This window comes from Globicephala melas, chromosome 1 (genome assembly GCF_963455315.2).
Source record: "Globicephala melas chromosome 1, mGloMel1.2, whole genome shotgun sequence".
Taxonomy (NCBI): Eukaryota; Metazoa; Chordata; class Mammalia; order Artiodactyla; family Delphinidae; genus Globicephala; species Globicephala melas.
The window spans coordinates 156,347,504-156,367,405 of record NC_083314.1 but is presented as its reverse complement, the minus strand read 5'-3'; the positions used below and the strand labels follow the sequence as shown (position 1 = coordinate 156,367,405).

Here is a 19,902-nt window from a genome sequence, read left to right as displayed (position 1 = left end):
CAGATCTTCTCCCCATTTTTAAATTGGATTGTTTGTGTTTTTGCTGTTGAGTTGTATAAATTCTTTCTGTATTTTGGATGTTAACTTCTTATCAGATGTATGATTAGCAAATATATTCTCCCATTCAGTGGGTTGCTTTTTCATTTTGTTGATGGTTTCCTTTGCTGTGTAGAAGCTTTTTAATATGGTGTAGTCCCACTTGTTTATTTTTGCTTTTGCTTTTGGTGTCAGATTAAATACATCAGTGCCAAGATCTATATCAAGGAGATTGCTGCCTATATTGATCTATATCAAGGAGATTGCTGCCTATGTTTTCTTCCAGGAATTTTATGATTTTAGGTCTTAAGGTCAAGTCTTTAATCCACTTTGAGTTAATTTTGGGGTATGGTGTAAAACAGTGGTTGAGTTTCATTCTTTTGCATTTGGCTGTCTAGTTTTCCCAACACCATTTATGGAAGAGACTGTCCTTTCCCCATTGTGTATTTTTGGCTCCTTTTTTGTATATTAATTGAACACATATGCATGGGTTTATTTCTGGGTTTTCACTTCAGTTCCATAAGCCAAATACCATACTGTTTTATTACTACAGCTTTGTAATGTTGTTGGGAATCAGGGAGAATGATGCCTCCGGGTTTGTTCTTTTCTCAAGATTGCTTTGATTAATCAGTGTGTGTGTGTGTGTGTGTGTGTGTGTGTGTGTGTGTGTAGTTCCATACAAATTTTGGGATTATTTGTTTTATTTCTTTGAAAAATACCATTGGAATTTTGATAGGGATTGTACTGAATCTGTAGGTTGCTTTGAGTAGTGTGGACATTTTAACAGTAATGATTTTTCCAGTCCATGAGCACAGAATTTCCTTCCATTTATTTGTGTCTGAAATTTCTTTCATTAATGTCTTATAGTTTTCTATATACAGGTCTTTTACCTGCTTGGTTAAATTTATTCCTAGGTGTTTTATTCTTTTTGATTCAATTATAAATGGGATTGTTTTCTTTATTTATCTTTCTGATAGTTTGTTATTAGTGTATAAAAATGCAACAGATTTTTGCATATTGATTTTGTATCCTGAAAGTTTATTGAATTTGTTCATTCCAATAGTTTTTTGATGTCTTTAGGAGTCTTTGGGGTTTTCTGTATATAATATTCTGTCATCTGCAAATAGTGGCAGTTTTACTTCTTCCTTTCCAATTTGGATGCTTTTTATTTCTTTTCCTTGCCTAATTGCTCTGGCCAGGACTTCCAATATTATGCTGAATAAAAGTGGAGAGAGTGGGCATTCTTGTCTTGTTCCTGATCTTAGAGAAAAGACTTTCATCTTTCCATCACTGAGTATAATGTTAGCTCTGTCCTTTATTATGATGAAATACATTTCCTCTATACCTGCTTTGTTGAGAGTTTTTATAAATGGCTGTTGAATTTTGTCAAGTGCTTTTTCTGTATCTATTGAGATGATAATACGATTTTTATTCTTCCTTTTGTTAATGTGTGCTATATCACATTGACTGATTTATGGATGTTGAACCATCCTTGCATACCTGGAATAAATCCTACTTGATCATGGTGTGTGATCCTTTTAATGTATTGTTGAATTTGGTTTGCTAATATTTTTTTAAGGATTTTTGCATCTATGTTCATCGGGAATATTGCCTGTAATTTTCTTTTCTTGTGGTGTCTTTGTCTGGTTTTGTTATCAAGGTAATGCTGGCCTCATAAAATTAGTTTGGATGAGTTCCCTCCTCTTCTGTTTTTGGAAGAGATTGAGAAGTATTGGTGTTAATTCTTCTTTGAATGTTTGATAGAGTCTATCAGTGAAGCTGTCTGGTCCTGGACTTTTGTTCGTTGGGAGGTTTTTGTTTGTTTGTTTTTTGTTTTTTGCTGTTGTGGCCTCTCCCATTGCGGAGCACAGGCTCTGGACGCACAGCCTCTGGACACGCAGGCTCAGCGGCCATGGGTCACGGGCCCAGCCGCTCCGTGGCATGTGGCATCTTCCTGGACCGGGGCACGAACCCGTGTCCCCTGCATCGGCAGGCGGACTCTCAACCACTGCACCACCAGGGAAGCCCTCGTTGGGAGGTTTTTGATTACTGATTCAATCTCCTTACTAGTAATCAGTCTGTTCAGATTCTCTGTTTCATCATGATTCAGTCTTGGTAGGTTGTATATTTCTAGGAATGTATCCATTTCTTCTAGGTTGTCCAACTTGGTGTGTAATTTTTCATAGCAGTCTTTTATGATCCTTGGTATTTCTGTGGTATCACTTGTAACATCTCCTCTTTCATTTCTGATTTTATTTGTCTCCTCTGTTTTTCTTGGTGAGTCTAGCTAAAGGCTTGTCAATTTTGTTTATCTTTTCAAAGAACCAGCTCTTAGTTTTGTTGATCTTCTCTATTGTCTTTTTCATCTTTATTTTATTTATTTCTGCTCTAATCTTTGTTATTTCCTTCCTTCTACTAACTTTTGGCTTCATTTGTTCTTCTTTTCCTAGTTCCTTGAGATGGAAAGTTAAAAAAAAATAATGGTAGAATTATATAGTGCATATACTGAAAAAGGATTAATGTCCCGAATATATGAAGTGTAGTATAGGTGACGTGGTTAAGAGTGTGGAGCCAGGTTGGCTGAGTTTGAATTCCAGCTCTACTACTTAGTAGCCATGTACCTTGGGGCAAGTTACTGAAATTCTCTGTGGCACAGTTTCCTCACTTGTAAATTGAGGATAAGAATAGTATGTACTCAGTGTAGGGCTGTTGTGAGAATTATGAGTAAATTCAAGTAAAACACAATAGATGTTTGTTACTAATATTATTATTTAAATAATTCCTATAAATAAGAAAAAGGTAAACACACTAGTAGAAAAATAGGGGAAAGCCCAGGAATAAGCAGTTCATAAAAAAAGAAAACCCAAATGCCTCATACACAGGAGTCTTTCTCACTAGTAATCGAAGATGTAAAACTCAAAACAACAACAGGATGCCATTTTATATCCCTCAGACTGGCAGAAAATAAAAAGTTTGAAAGTACAGAGTGTAGGTGAAGATGCAGAATACTGGAAAAACCTCTTCACACCCTTGTGGATAGAAGTATAAATTGTTATTGTTATTTGACAGTAGTTTGGCAGTATTTAGGAGAATTTAAAAATGCCAGTAGTCTGTGACTTAGGATTTCCGTTCTAATTGTATTCCCCAGAGCAGCAGTCGCCAGCCTTTTTGGCACCAGAGACCAGTTTCGTGGAAGACAGTTTTTCCATGGATAGGGGTGTGGGAGGGGGTGGGGGTGTTTCAGGTGGTAATGCGAAATGTGATCGGCAGATGAAGCTTTGCTCACTCGCCCGCCGCTCACCTCCTGCTGTGCGGCCCAGTTCCTAACGAAGCCGCGGACCGGTACTGGTCTGCGGCCTGGGGTTGGGGACCCCTGCCCTAGAGAGACCTCCATGACTCTGAACTTGAATATTGAAAGGAGTACCCCTGATCTTTACCTAACTCTTCTGTAGGTAAGAAACACAGCTGCCATGAGATCCTTCTAGCCAGGCATTTGTAATGAATTATTGCATTGTGCCCTCACCTGTTTCTTGAATGGAAGTTTTCAAAGTCTGATGCCTTCACTGTAGCGGGATGAAGTCAGCTAGAAACTTCAGGACATGTGAATCAAGTATCTGTTAGCTCATTACATCTGGTTTTATTCCCTGAGACTTATGCAGACTTACAAAGTCCAAAATCCTCAGCCTGGTATTCCAACCCCTCCATAATCTCTCTAATCTTCTCTCCTATATCAGTTCCCAGTTTGAACTTTCATGTCTTTTGTTTTTAATATGCTGAAATTTTTATTTTTAATTAATTAGGCTGCGTTGGGTCTTTGTTGCTGCCCGTGGGCTTTCTTTAGTTGCGGCGAGGAGGGGCTACTCTTCATTGTGGTGCGTGAGCTTCTCATTGCGGTGGCTTCTCTTGTTGTGGAGCACGGGCTCTAGGCGTGTGGGCTTCAGTAGTTGTGGCTCGCGGGCTCTAGAACGCAGGCTCAGTAGTTGTGGCGCAAGGGCTTAGTTGCTTTGCGGCATGTGGGATCTTCCCGGACCAGGGCTCGAACCCGCGTCCCCTGCATTGGCAGGCAGATTCTTAACCACTGCACCACCAGGGAAGCCCTCTTCTTAGATATTAAAACTCAGCATAGATGTTGTCTTATCATCTCTGCAGAGTTCCTCGACATGCTAGTTTGGGTTACTTGCTTACCTCTGTCACAGCATTGATCTCTCTGATTGGTATATTGTCTCCCCTACTACATTGCTTGAGCTTGAGGCCCAAGGTTGTGCTTTTGTCTTGAGATACCAAGAACTTGAACACAGCTCCTAGAACATAGGTATTGCTCAAGAAATAACAACAGAATGAGTCAGTCCCATGGTGATTGACTTTTTGTTGTTGTTGTTCTCCCTCGTCCTAACATATGGTGTCTGACATAGTGTGAAGCACTGATGAGATGTTGTTCAGTAAAAACTAACTGACTTATTAGGAACATGCTCAGTTTCTAGATAATGCTTCAGAGAAGGAATTAATCAAGCCATGGGAAGTGTGCGTTGAAAGAAAACTCAGGTAGATGAGTTTAGTCTCTGAGATGGTAATGAGGCTGTGCTGTCTCTCCAAATGGTTCCTTTTAAACATCCAGATGAGGGAGAAAGCTCCCTGACACTGAAGCTGGAATTCTCCATTTGGGAGATTAAGGTAAAAGCTTCTACGTATCCCAAAGGACAGCACTGTGCAATCCCATGTGAATATTACATGAAAAGATGGACAAAAGCCAAATTTAATTATTGAGATGATTGTGATGATAATCCCATTTTTCTCATCCAGTTCACAATCTAGGAAAGGCCCTAATCCAAACAGGGTATTTTTCCTACCCCTGAGGGATCTAAATATTTCCCTGTCTCATTACAGCTATGTGGAAAATCTGAAGTACAGCTGTTCATTGAACAGTTTCCAATGCAATATACAAAGATACTGTGATTGGCAGACAGGAGATGCCATCGGAGATATTGACTGTGATATTGTGGAGATACAGTATCAGTTGACTAACTGGAATTTCTTTTTTGGGTAAAGAACCCAAATACTCACATTTCATTTTGCTTATTCAACTTCTGTCCCTTTTCACTTCAACAAATCTATCTCCTGTTCCCAGCAATGTTTTGCCTTAATATGTATGTGAAGCACTACAGTGGAAGAACTGGGATATGTCAGTGTGGGTGGCATTTAGCCACTGAAATAAATAGCTAGAAATGTCGTGGAGGAGAACTGGCAGAGAATTGGTACCGGTGGGGGGCTGTTTACACTGGACTCACAGGCTGATGGCGTGGGCACCGGAATCCATCATTGGGTCCTTGGCTTGTTTGCTTATATACATTATATATGTTATTTGCTAGGCAAGTTTGCTGTCAATAAAGTAATGTGTCTCAGGATTCTAGGTGGGTCTTACCCCCAAATACATTTATTTGTTTATTTTTATTATTTTGTTTATTAACCAAGTGATTATTAATTAAAACATGTTAAGTGTCCACCATATGACCAGTACAGCACTAGGTGCAATACAGAAGGACCTTGATCACTGAGTCTCAGAGATGCATCCCAGCTTCTGCTGGGACATATCCTGTGTTGAGGAGCTCTCCTTCATAGCAGCTGCTATGATTTTAGGTCGTTCTGATAGTTAAGATGTAGTATCAGCACCTCAGGAAGCCTAGTCTTGGGGAGATATTAAATAATAAAAATACATTAAATAATAGCCAGTTGCGAGATAGCATTTAATTGATGATACAGACTGACAGTGCTTTGGGAGTTAGACAGCAGTAACTGAAGGAGAACCACCATTTATACAAGGAAGAGAGAAGGGAGCTTTGTCGAGCTTAGCCCCGTGTTTGGGCTGGGCACTTCACTGTATAATATCGTTGATTGTCACAGCTATCCTGAAAAGGTAATAGGTGTGATTCCCACTTTACAGATGGTATAACCAAGGTCCAGCTTGTAGTTGGTGAACTTGAGATTCAACCCTAGGCTTGTGTGGAATCAAAGGCATGCACTTTTCTCCTCTCTCAGACTGACATTTCTTCAAAGTAGGTCCTGTGCTAGATTTTGGAGGTTTCTTAAAATAACTTTTTTTCTAAATATAAAAATATACATAATGTAGAAAATTTGGGAAACATAAAAATCATCTATAATGCTACCATTTAGAGATAACTATGATTACTAATTTGGTTTTTATACACATACATATATGCATCGACCACATACATTATGCATATATATGACTATTACTTAACTATATATTGTATATTTTTCATGTAAAATCAGTGTTATTATATATTATTTTGTTTGTATTCTTTTTCTTTTTGTAAAATATGGTGATCATTTTCCTATCATTAACGTTTTCTAAAGCATATCTTTTTTTTCCTTAAATAAGATTTTTTATTGGTAATAAAATCAGCAAACTTTATATGGTAGAAATATCTCAGAGTATTTTTACACTAGAGGAAGACTTAGCAAAGGCAGCCAGTTTATTTGACAACACATTTCCTTTTTTATTTTATTTTATTTCATTTTATTTGTTTATTTTTCCTCATCAGTTACTTCCTTTTTTACTAAAGCATACCTTTTTAAGTGCTACAAAGAATTCTACCATGTATATGTGCTATAATTTATAACCAATCAATCACTCGTTTTAGTTTAAGCTCTTTATAGCTTTTTGCTATAAAATATTTATCATATTTTGATAAGCATTCTTGTGACATATTTAAAGTGTACATCATGGTGATTTGATACACAGGCAGACCTTGTTTATTGTGCTTTACAGATACTGCGTTTTTTACAAATGTTTGTGGCAACCACGCGTTGAGCAAGACTGCTGGCATCATTTTTCCAACAGCATTTGCTCACTTCTTGTAATATTTCAAACCCTCCACCAGCAAAAAGATTACAACTTGCTGAAGGCCCAGATGATGGTTAGCATTTTTTAGCAATAAAGTATTTTTTAATGAGTATACATTGTTTTTTTAAGACATAGTGCTATCGCGTATGTATTGATAATATAGTATAGTGTAAACATGACTTTTATATGTACCAGGAAACCAAAACATGCATGTGACTCACTTTATTGTGATTGATATCTCCTCTATTGCTGTGGTCTGGAACTGAACCTGTGGTACCTCCCAGGTGTGCCTTTATGTGTATATTGAGAAAGGATTCCCACCTCTAGTTAAGTGCTAACACATCCATTACCTCACTTTTTGTGTGTGTGTGTGAGAACATTTAAGTTCTACTCTCTTGACAAATTTCAGTTATACAATACAGTGTTATCAACTGTAGTCACCTATCTTTTACATTAAATCATCAGACCTTATTCAACTTATAGCTGAAAGTTTATACCCTTTTTCTGTCCTCTTCCTATTTCCCCCACCACTATCCCTTGGCAACTACTATTCTACTCTCTGTTTCTATGACTTTGACATTTTTTCTTTTCTTTTTTTTTTAGATTCCACATATAAGTGATATCATGCAGTATTTGTCCTTGTCTGGCTTATTTCACTTAACATAATGCCCTCCAGTTTCATCCATGTTGTCACAAATGACGGGGTTTCCTTTCTCATGGCTGAATAATATTCCATTGTATATACCACAGCTTTTGGTGGACACTTAGGTTGTTTCCATATCCTGGCTATTGTGAATAATGCTGCAGTGAACATTGAGAGTGCAGATATCTTTTCGAAATCTTGTTTTCATTTCCTTTGGATGTACCCAGAATTAAGGTCTCTAGATCCTATGATAGTTCTGTTTCTAATTTTTTGAGGAATCTTCATACTGTTTTCCAGAGTGATTGTACCACTTTATAATCCCACCAAGAGTGCACGAGTGTTCCCTTTGCTCCAGATTTTTACCAGTACTTGTTATGTCGTCTTTCTGATGACAGCCATTCTAATAGGTGTGAGGTCATAACTCATTACGGTTTTGATTTGTGTTTCCCTAATGCTTAGTGATGTTGAATACCTTTTCGTGCACCTGGTGGCCATTTGTATGTCTTCTTTAGAGAAATGTCTATTCAGATCTTCTGCCCAATTTTAAATCTGATTGTTTGTTTCTTTGTTTTGAGTTGAATGAATTCTTTGTATATTTTGGATATTAACCCTTTATCAGATATATGATTTGTAAATATTTTCTCCCATTCCGTAGGTTGCCTTTTCATTGTGTTGATGGTTTCCTTTGCTGTGCACAAGCCTTTTAGTTCGGTGTAGTCCCAATTGTTTGTTTTGCCTTTGTTGCCTTTGCTTTTTGGTATTGATAAACATTCTTGTATAAAATTTTTTGCAGATTTCTCTAATGACTTCCTATCAAGTGTATGTGTATTTTAAGACTTATTAAAAACCGTCCTCTAGAGAAATTATGCCCTTTATACTCTCACCAGTGGCAGTGTATGAGAATCCCCAATTTCAGATATTCTTTCCAATACTGAGTAGTATCATTAAAAAAAAAAAAAGAAAAACTATTCTAATGTGACAGGTAAAAAAGTGACCTCTCAAAATTTTAATTTGCATTTCTTTGACTACCAGATAGGGTGAATATATGTTGGAGTTGTCATCTTGAAGTGCTGCCAGCCTTGGATCTCCCTCTTCTTCTAAGAGCCATAATGTATGAAGAGAAGGTTTAAAGGCTTCATCTTATTTACACTAAATTACTTCATATCCTATCTTTTGGCAGATCTCTGACATCTACATTAGTGGAGAATCAGGGGACATGTCAGCTAAGGAGAAGCTGCTCCTGTGGACCCAGAAAGTGACAGCTGGTTACACAGGAGTCAAATGCACCAACTTTTCCTCCTGCTGGAGTGATGGGAAGATGTTCAATGCACTTATTCACCGATACAGGTAAATACAGTGAAGTTTCAGTGGACCTGGAGAGGCTTCTTCTCATCTCTTGTTTGTAATCAGCTGTAATGCCACACTTCCCCTCAACCAACAGTCCAGGCTCTGATTCATTTTATTTATTTTAAAAAGGAATATGTATTGAACTCCTACTGTTCCAGGCACTGGGCTCATATAGCAGTGAAGAAAACAGCTAAATTCTTGCCCTCATGGAGCTTACTTTTCAGTGGGGAAGATAAGCAATAAACAAATAAGTGTATGCTGTCTTACAGTGGTGGGTGCAGTGGAGGGAAAGAGAATGATGGAGGTTGTGGCATTTTGGACAGGGTGGTCAGAGGTGGTCTCTCTGGTGAAGATGTTGGAGCAGAGTCATGGATGAGGAGTAGTGGGCCATGCAGGTCTCTAGGCTCAGCATGTCTCACTCGGAGGAGATAACAAGTGCAAAGGGCCAGTAGTGGGGGACTTGCTTGGAGTGGGTGAGGAAGATAGGAATTCTGAATGATGAAAATCAAAATTTATCGTACTCTTAGTGGTCATAAACACTCATAGGGAAAGTTGATACCTTTCCCTTGAAATCCAACAAACCTACTATTATGTAAGTTTAGAATTATGGAGCACTGGGCTCCTGGAGTGTGATTGAAAGTGGGACTAGTGCGCCTCTAAACCTCTTGCTTTCTCTCTAACTCATCCAGTGTTTTTCAGCTCTGAGTACTTTTAAGAGGGTTTCTTTGTGTGAACTCCCATGTGCTATGTATCTGGGGGCCTTTCATATACCTTGGTGGACTTTTACAGACCTGACCTGGTAGATATGGAGAGGGTACAGATCCAGAGTAACCGAGAGAACCTGGAACAGGCTTTCGAAGTAGCAGAAAGACTGGGCGTCACCCGGTTACTGGATGCAGAAGGTGAGAGCTGACTGAAGTTGATAAGTTGATGATGTTTGGCATATATTCATTATTCCTTCCCCCAGCGGGTTCCTTTGTTCTAAGAAATTTCTTGCCTTTTGTCTCTCAGATGTGGATGTGCCATCTCCAGATGAAAAGTCTGTAATCACTTATGTGTCTTCTATTTATGATGCCTTCCCTAAAGTCCCTGAGGGTGGAGAAGGGATCAGTGCTACGGTAAAAGAACACTTTCCTAAAATACCTTCTGGCTATGATTTGTTTGGGTGGAATGTATTGATTAGAGTAGGTTTCTTAAGCACTCAGTGTATACAGAGCACTTTTAAACAGAGCGAACTGAATCCACATCATCTTGATACATGGTTATTGTCCTTGGTCTGTGGGAATGAGTCTAGATATCACTAATTTTGCAGTGTCCAGCATAGGCTATTCTAGGTGTCAGGAAATTAAATCCCATCTTGAGAGTCCTTGAGGAGCTTTGAAACTGGGACTCTGAGCATTAAACTGAATGGCGGTGTCTGTGTAGGCAATTAGAGGAAAAGATTTTATGTGGTTTGGGATGGCCTGAGCTACTTTCTCCTGTGCTTGTCTTGCATACTGCTAACCAGCAGGTGTGTGATATCTACCTTTTGGCAATAGGAAGTAGACGCCAGGTGGCAAGAATACCAAAGCCGAGTGGACTCCCTCATTCCCTGGATCAAACAGCATACAATACTGATGTCAGATAAATCTTTTCCCCAGAACCCTGTTGAACTAAAGGTAAAGTCATGGACTTAAATTGTGTTTTGTAAATTCACTCTGGGGAGTAAGTCTCAGAGCTTGTTGCTGCTGGCTCCTGGGTGAGGTGGTATGAAAAATTAGACCGGGTTGCTTGCATTCATTCACCAAATATTAATTTTGTAGGCACTTTATAATCAATATATACACTTCAAAGAAACAGAAATTCTGGCCAAGGAGAGAGAAAAAGGAAGAATTGAGGAATTATATAAATTATTAGAGGTAAGGAAACTTATCCTTTGCTGAGACTTAGGGTGTGCTGGTGTGCTCTTTGTTGCTTCTTTGTTAGGCAGATTCCCTGCATCTTCTTCCGAACCTCATTATAACAGCAATATTCTCAGGGTGACAAATCGAGCATCACTCTCAGGCTGCTCTTGAAAATTTACGGTAAAGGGGAAGTGTCAGCCATCTCTATTTTTTAAAGGGCCTGTTGAAAAATGGCATACAGTTATTCAGAAATCTTGAGTTTTGTACATGTTTTCCTGTTTCTCAGAGGGAAGCTAATTCTTTCCCTAGGATAGAAAGAAAAGAGACTTTCCTTCACATTTTGATTCCTAGAGAATTTGAAGCTGTGGAGATGGGCATTTAACCTTTTCACAGTGTGGGGGAGAGGGGTATGGGGAGGACAGGAGGATTTATGGAAAGTATAGAAGGAATGGAAGGATTTCAAGCAAGTGGTCTCTGTATTTTAGAGGTAATTTTTTAAAAGATTTATTTATTTATTTTTGGCTGTGTTGGGTCTTCGTTGCTGTGCACGGGCTTTCTCTAGTTGTGGTAAGTGGGTGGCTACTCTTTGTCGTGGTACGCAGGCTTCTCATTGCGGTGGCTTCTCTTGTTGCGGAGCATGGGCCCTGGCCTCACAGAAGCATATGGGCTTAGCTGCTCCGCTGCATGTGGGATCTTTCCAGACCAGGGGTGGAACCCGTGTCCTCTGCACTGGCAGGCGGATTCTTAACCACTGCGCCACCAGGGAAGCCCCCTAGAGGTGATTTTTTTTCTCACCTAGAGGTGAGGTACTGCTAAAATATTTGGTTGTTTTCTCTTATTAGTCAATGGAGAAAACTGCTGAATGCCTGGGTAAAGAAGCAAAAAATTAATTAAAACTGGGACTTGAGGGCATGACTGTGTTTTTGGACTTAAAGGGTTATCCCTGGGTTTTTTAGGTATGGATTGAATTTGGCCGAATTAAACTGCCTCAAGGTTATCACCCTAATGATGTGGAAGAAGAGTGGGGAAAACTCATCATTGAGATGCTGGAGCGAGAGAAGTCACTTCGACCAGCTGTAGAGAGGTGGGTCCAGAGCCTGAAGGTGACATTACTTACTGGGCTGCTTTGAGGCCTGCACTTGACTATGGTCTTGATCTCATTTTAGGCTGGAATTGCTGCTACAGATTGCAAACAAAATACAGAATGGTGCTTTGAACTGTGAAGAAAAACTGACATTAGCTAAGAATACACTGCAGGCTGTAAGTCTGACTGTTCTGTCTCACTTCTTATGTCACATGTTTTCCACTTCTAACCTTGTGCTCTAATGGTTGAAATCAACCGTTAAGGGATCCAGCTTCCTTTCTCTTGGAATTGCAGTGGACCGCGTGGCTCCCTTGGTCCTAGTGGGTGGGAGCAATGGGAGTTTTCCCACTCTTCTCCCTTTCTCTCTCAGGACGCTGCTCACCTGGAATCAGGACAGCCAGTGCAGTGTGAGTCAGATGTCATCATGTACATTCAGGAGTGTGAAGGTCTCATCAGACAGCTGCAGGTGGATCTCCAGATCCTAAGGGATGAGAATTACTACCAGCTAGAAGAGCTGGCTTTTAGGTGAGAAACATGGGACTTACATGGAGGGCTTGCTTACTGCTGAGGCTCAAGGATCAAGAGTCGGGCACTGAATCTTGTAACCTGGATGCTAGAGGTCAGCGTCTCAGCGGGGATGTTATAGGTATTTGGGGCAGGAAAATTCTCATGGTAGAAGACAGTCTCCCTTTACTGTTGGCCCTGCCCACTAAGTACCTGTAGGGTTCCCTAATCTTTGTGTGGCATCTTATAACGCCCCCACATGCTTCAGGGTAACTGCAGCCGTGTGGGACCACGTCTGCTTTAGAACTGCTGGGGTGATTCGATGTAGCATTTCATGGAGGAGGAAACCAACACCCACAGAGGGGATGAGGATCTTTGTACAGAGCCGAGACTAAGAGCCGCATCTTTTGACCCCTAATCCATGGTTTATTCTGTTATATCATCCAAGAGTTATAAGAACTGGTATTGATTTATTGCCTCGAGTTAATGCTGTGACTTGGCATTTGCCTCAGTGACAGCTCTGAACGATGAAGATGTTAATAATATCACCTTGCATTCACAGAACACGTTTTCTTTCTCAAAACACTTTTCCTAATGTGATCTCAGTTTTATTTTTACCTCATCTTTGTCAAATGGATAGGGAAGATTTTATCTTAAAAAGAACGTTACAGATTTAATCTTTTCTTTCTCGTCTTCCATTTCAGGGTCATGCGTTTGCAGGATGAGCTGGTTACCTTGCGTCTAGAGTGCACAAACTTGTATCGGAAGGGCCATTTCACTTCACTTGAATTGGTTCCACCCTCTACTTTAACCACTACTCATCTGAAGGCAGAAGCCTTGACCAGAGGAACCCATTCTTCTTCTACCTCCTGGTTCCGAAAGCCCATGACTCGGGCTGAACTTGTGTCTATCTCCTCCTCTGAAGATGAAGGCAACCTCCGATTTGTGTATGAACTACTGTCTTGGGTGGAAGAAATGCAGGTGGGTGTACATTCCAAGTGCTTTTGCAGTGCACTGAGGTTTACTGGATACAGCAGCTTGTCTCAGAGGGTTAGGTTGCTCTATGCCCCTTGTATAGATCCCCTCAATTATTGCTGCTACCTGGGACCCAAGCCTCCTTCTCTATTAAATTTTGAAAGGATAGGATCAGTTCAGATCCTCAAAGTCCCATACTAAATGCATAGGCTTTTCTAATTTGAAGCCCTTCAGGAATCTCTTCCCTTCAGCCAGCTGTGCTCTAAGTGGGAACTGGTGGAAGAAGTTGCAGAGTCTGTAAATCTGTCATCTTTTCTGAAATTCTCTCATTGTCAGAGGAGCTGCTTCTCTACTGTTGTTTTTGTCTCAGCTCTTAAGAGTAAGCAAGACTGCTGTGTTTCACAGTTCTCAGGGACATTATTTACATGTATTCTAGGATAACGGTTCAAGTTCAAGATTTTCCTATTATCCTCTAACCCTTTTGTTTTGTATTAAATTCTTCCCATCGTTGGATGATGGATTTTCCATGTACCAATAAATAAAAATATTCAAAGGCAAGCTGTTTTACAATTATCTTCCATTGGCCAATAGTTGGTGGCATGAATGAAGCTTAGTATTTACAGATATTTATTTCTTATCTCCATTCTGATTGTGAAATGGAGAGACCCCATAAAGGGAAATGCCTAAACTATAAAGTTAAGCATTTCAGCCTGTGGGAATGCCTTTCTGGTTGGTAAATGCAGGGATGTATTCCCATAATGCAGCAGCAAAAGGCTGCTTCTGCTGCTATAGGTGGTGGGGTTTATTCTCCAGCTCCTTGGGGGTGGTTATGGCATACTTTCCTGTAAGAGACCAAAATGGAGATAGTTTAGATGTCCTTTTTCTCAATCCCCTCTCCCCAGCCCCTTTGTCCAAACTGATTGTGACAGTTTTCTTTTTCTGCCAACTTAGCAGTAAATTATGTTTGTAATTTTTCTTTTTTTCAGATGAAACTGGAACGAGCAGAGTGGGGCAATGACCTGCCTAGTGTGGAGTTGCAGCTGGAAGCACAGCAGCACATCCACGCCAGTGTGGAAGAACTGGGCTCAAGTGTCAAAGAGGCCAGGCTATATGAGGTGTGTGGCATTCAGAATCCATTATGGGAGGCTGGGGTGGCTGTGCGCGATGGGACAGTGCACAGCACAGCTGTCCATGTGGAAAAGAAGGATACCCACGAGCAGCACTTGACCACAGGTCCCCTCAGCACATGAAGCGTCTCTTGCTCTTTGAAATAACCTTGTGAGAAGGGTGTTTTTTATTAACCCCTTTTTAGTAAAAAGAATAGTAATACTGAAAGCTAAGGTCAAAATTAGTAAGTAGTGAATGCAGTTTCCAAACTCAAGCCCTCTGCTCCAAAAGTTCATGCTCTTTCCACTTCACCATCTACCTGCAATAGAGAACTGGAGAGAAAAACTATTCACTTGGTCTCTCCTCTCCCTCACTCTTTCTATCTTCCCATTTTAAATTTCAACTCTCCTCTTCCAAAAAGCAGCTGAGTAGTTGGAGGAATCACCAGGTATAGGTTTTGCTTAGAAACCTCCCAGAATTACTAGAAGCACAAGACCATGAGGTCATTCAGTTGTGCTTACTCTGCTGGACTGTTCCTCACTCAGTGCTGCTCTGAGCTATGCAATCTCACCTGGAGATTTGCTGTGCAAGCTTCTGTTTTCTCAGAATAACCAATCTCCATCTATGTGCAGACATAATATTTACATAGTTGAAATCATGCTGTAGATATAGTTTACTTACTCTTTCTCTAATATATTTTTATTTCATTCCTTTCTTATCAGGGAAAAATGTCCCAGAATTTTCATACCAGTTACGCTGAAACTCTTGGAAAGCTGGAGACACAGTATTGTAAATTGAAGGTGAGTTTTGGCTAACTCTCTTTTGTTCTGTTCATGGAGAATGTGGTTCCCTAATTCAGAAAGCTCTTGGTTTGAGCCTGTTTTGGTTTTCTGTTTATTAGTTTTATATTGTTCACTGTGCAGTTGTTCATATATCATAACATTTTCTCAATTTTCTTAATGGATCAAAAACCACTGCCCCAGAAAGTTTTAAGTAAGTAGAGCTTATCCTAGTTATCATACTTCACCAAAGCAGTGGGTGTATGTGCTCTGAGGCATCAAAACTAAGTCCCCCCCCCGCCACCACCCCCGCATGGCTTGCGGGATCTTAGTTCCCCAGCCAGGGATTGAACCAGGGCCCTCGGCAGTGAGAGCATGGAGTCCTAACCACTGGAACGCCAGGGAATTCCCAAAAACCAAAAGTTTAAGATTGACAGGGAGGGGACTCCTCTTCTGTCTGTTGTTCTTCATTCCTGTCTTTCAAGATGTCCAGAGTAGGAAAGTTCCAGGATCATTCTTTATCCAGGGAGCCCCACACAGGCCTGGCGTGGGATTGACACGGGCTCTCTGGGAGTCCCATACCAAACTTGTACTAAATTTAAGTCTGTGGAGAAGCACCCAGAGATTGAAAAATCAAGGCTAAGTTCATTTTCTCAGCCATTCTTTGCTTTGATGTCAAATGTGATATATCGTACAGATGAAAGCCTAGCAGTCTAACCTTGTAATCCTGCCTTTGTCTAGGAAACTTCTAGCTTCCGGATGAGGCACCTTCAGAGCCTGCATAAATTTGTCTCCAGAGCTACAGCTGAGTTGATCTGGTTGAATGAGAAGGAGGAGGAGGAACTAGCATATGATTGGAGTGACAACAATCCCAGTATCTCAGCCAAGAAAAATTACTTCTCTGTGAGTCTAGCACAACAGACCTGTCATATTTTGTAATAGCAGCAGAAGGAGCCAGAGGGGCTAGTCTGCTGAAAGCTTGGGTTTCTGGATTTGCATTTTGTTAGATAGAAATAGGGACCCTGCTTAATGCATCTGTTCCTGTGAGAAAGTGTATATGGAGAAGAGGGGAAATCGAGCCCTTGAATGAATTTATTTAGAATGCATTTAGAAAGGCAGTGTCTTGGGTGAAGAGAGCAGCAGTCTGCAAATTGAATCATTTCAGAAGCAGTATAACTTTGTAGTCAAGGTTATAGGCTTTGGAATGAGATAGACCTAACATCAAATTCTTATTCCTCCACTTATTAGCTCTGTGACCTTGGCAAGTCATTTACTCTCACTAGACCTCTGTAAAATGGGATAATAGTAGCACTTCAAAGCATTGTGTAAAAGGTTAAGTAAGATTTAGTAAGTTAATATAGCAAAGCACTTAGTATAGGGCTTAATGTTGTTTAACTGAGGTATATTCTTGGCTTCTTACAAATTCTGAATTCTCTTTAATTCATTCAACAATTGTTTGGTCTCCATCTCTTGGTTTGTAAAATGGGAAGGAAAATTCAGCATTGGCCAATGCAACACTGCTTTTTATGCTTTTCAGTGAAAGATAGAAAGTAGGATTGTTTTTTTGTTATTTTCAGTTTGCCCACATTTCAGAGAATTTTTCAGGATATTATGAACCCCATGAAAATAGGAAGAGTTTTTAATAGCACTTAAAAACTTCATTAGAGAGTGGTATATGATTCTTCTGAAGTAAAGAAGAAACAATAGATATTGTAATACAATAAACTGTATGAGAACAGAAATTAGGCTATGATAGAGACGTAAAGAAAGGGAGCATCGAGGAGAAGGGGTCAAATCTGATAGAGAGGATCAGTACCCAGCTGCACAGAAGAGCTGGCATCTAAACCAGGTCCTAAAGTGTTAACGGAATATAGAGGCGGAGCAGGGCACTGCAGCTGAGGGTACAGTCTGAGCGGAGCCAGCCAGTCGGGGATGCGGATCAGGTACCGTGTTCTGTGGGTGCTGACCTGAACCATCCACACCAGCCACGTTCCCTGCTTTCTTGCCTTCAGTCTCATGCTGTGTGACCCCACTTACTCAGGCCTGGCTCAGATCCCATATCCTTTTGAATCATTCTCCTGCAATTCCAGCACTTGTGCTCTTCTCTGAAATCCTCTGGCGTGTACTGTTTATGACTCTCATTTTGGCACTAACCCTGGGTTGCGGACTCCTATAAAGTAGGGCAGGGAGCACAGTTTTTTCTTTATTGCTACTCCTCCCTTAACAGCACTTACTGAATAAAATTGAATTCAATTTTCAGGAATTGACAATGGAACTGGAGGAGAAACAGGACGTGTTTCGGTCTCTACAAGATACAGCCGAGCTGCTGTCACTTGAGAACCACCCAGCCAAGCAGACTGTGGAGGTGTGTGACTTGAAGGTGTGAGGGTCAAGTGCTCAGAGGTTGTTACTATACAAGTATTCAAATCAGAGACTTAGCTCTGCTGAGGGACTTGGAGCAAGTGTCAGGGAATCATGTGTCTTGGGTCTTCTCCCTTTTCTTCCCAGCCCCCAAAAGACTGCAAACAGTTTTGTTAATAGTCTAAGGAGGATACTACGTGAAACAACAGAAACGATATTGACTCCTTGCTTCACGGGGAAAGTGACTTGAACCATATTTTTTCTTATTTTTAAGTATATATATATTTTTTTTCTCCCACGTCGTGAGGCTTGTGGGATCTTAGTTCCCTGATCAGGGATTGAACCTGATCAGCAGTGAAAGCGTGGAGTCCTAACCACTGGACCGCCAGGGAATTCTGAACCATAGTTTTTCAGATAACTGTCTAGGCAGACCCTGCGTGCTTTTTGGTGTGGTGCCTGTGTTCAGAGAAGAGATTCAGTGGAGGAAGCCAGGAGAGACTGGCTTAGGCCTGGGTTTTGCTGACCAGGTCATTTAGTTGCAAATGAGTGTGGAAGAGGCCTTTTCTGGGTAACCCCTTCTAATAAAACCATGTTGGATGAAAGACAAACCTCTGTCTCGTGGGAAGCTTTGAGCAGATGCCAGTCAAGTATCTCCACTTATCCTCTGTTGGCCTCTCTAGCATTAGCAGAGGTGTACTTGGAAGAGTGCATCACACATACGTAGCAGGTCTGTTAAACCTATGCCTTTCTGTCCGTGTACCTGGTTGTTGCAGGCTTACAGTGCTGCTGTCCAGTCCCAGTTGCAGTGGATGAAGCAGCTGTGCTTGTGTGTCGAGCAGCATGTGAAAGAGAATACTGCTTACTTTCAGGTACGTGGGCTGTTTGTGTGTGTGTGTGTGTGTGTGCGCGCGTGCACGTGTGTACGCGCGCGCAGAGAGGATGAGGAGAATATTTTTTTTCATTCAGGCAAGAGATTGTGAGTGTGATTGCGTGTGTTGGTGTGTGCCTGCAGGCATGTACACGGGAGGGGTGAGGTTAGAAACACATCTATATCCATTACCCTTTACTGTATAAACCACCACCCCAAAAGTTAGTTGCTTAGAGCAACAACCGTTGGCTCAAGATTCTGTGAGTTGGCAGTCTGGGCTAGGCTCAGCTGAAGGCTTTTATTCATCTTGCCTGGGTGACACATGGCTGTAGGCAGTGGGCAGGCAGGTTGGGGGCTGGTTGGCCCCAAATGGTGACACTCACACATCTGACATTTGGTTGGGGTGATGGGGTACAAGTCCACATGCAAGTCTCTAGCATCCAGTAGGCTATCCTAGGCTCCTTCACAGAATACCTGTGTTTCACAAGCAGCCAGAGAAGGCAGGCCCTGGTGCACAAGCATTTTTTTCTGCTCTCACGTGTATTAATGTGCCATTGACTAAAGCAAGTGATGTTCCCCCGCCCAGCTTCGAGGAGGTGGGGGGGAAATAGACTCCACCTCCTGATGGGAGGGGCTGTAAAATATTAGAACCATTTTTTGTTTTTTTGGTTTTTTTTTCCTTTAATCTGTTGCTACATCAAGAACATACTGCTTGGGCTTCCCTGGTGGCGCAGTGGTTAAGAATCTGCCTGCCAATGCAGGGAACACGGGTTCGAGCCCTGGTCTGGGAAGATCCCACATGCCGCGGAGCAACTAAACCCGTGTGCCACAACTACTGAGCCTGAACTCTAGAGCCCGTGCGCCACAACTACTGAGCCTGTGCTCTAGAGCCACGTACCACAGCTACTGAAGCCCGCATGCCTAGAGCCCATGCTCCGCAACAAGAGAAGCCACTGCAATGAGAAGCCCGCACACTGCAACGAAGAGTAGCCCCCACTCACCGAAACTAGAGAAAGCCGGCATGCAGCAACAAAGACCCAATGCAGCCAAAAATAATAAATAAATTAAATAAATTAAAAAAAAAAAAGAACATACTGCTTGTTTTCAGGTGAGGGTGGGAAGAGGAAATAAGCTGTTATCTCTGTTTGGATTTGCTCTTAATTAAATAAGCTCCCTGATCATTTTGTAATCATATCAATGAATTGAGATACTCAACCTCTAGGCTTTTTATGAAATAAACCTGACAGTCAAGTGCTGCCACTAGCCAAAACTCAAGGGGAAAGATCAGTGATGTCTGAGGAGTGAAGCAGACTAAGTGTTCTACTGGGTTCAGTGGGCTTTGTGGCAGTTGTCACTACTGTTTCCCTGGCATGGCATTTTGTAATCCAGGATTGTGTAATCAGCAGGCATGGTAAGGTTGTTTTTTCTCCATTATCATCTTGGTGTTGTGATG

At 41.1% G+C, this 19,902-nt stretch overlaps 1 protein-coding gene across 1 annotated transcript in view; it reads left to right on the top strand.

Annotated features, from left to right (window-relative positions):
- The window catches only part of MACF1 (microtubule actin crosslinking factor 1), a 239,454-nt gene that overhangs the window by 57,995 nt on the left and 161,557 nt on the right, over positions 1-19,902 (top strand). The window contains exons 7-20 of the mRNA XM_060307542.1: positions 8,722-8,888; positions 9,678-9,790; positions 9,900-10,006; positions 10,427-10,546; positions 10,691-10,786; positions 11,728-11,855; positions 11,938-12,031; positions 12,226-12,380; positions 13,064-13,340; positions 14,321-14,449; positions 15,164-15,241; positions 15,962-16,123; positions 17,481-17,585; positions 18,355-18,450. Coding sequence (XP_060163525.1) covers positions 8,722-8,888; positions 9,678-9,790; positions 9,900-10,006; positions 10,427-10,546; positions 10,691-10,786; positions 11,728-11,855; positions 11,938-12,031; positions 12,226-12,380; positions 13,064-13,340; positions 14,321-14,449; positions 15,164-15,241; positions 15,962-16,123; positions 17,481-17,585; positions 18,355-18,450 — 1,827 coding nt within the window. The remainder of the gene's footprint in view (positions 1-8,721; positions 8,889-9,677; positions 9,791-9,899; positions 10,007-10,426; positions 10,547-10,690; positions 10,787-11,727; positions 11,856-11,937; positions 12,032-12,225; positions 12,381-13,063; positions 13,341-14,320; positions 14,450-15,163; positions 15,242-15,961; positions 16,124-17,480; positions 17,586-18,354; positions 18,451-19,902) is intronic.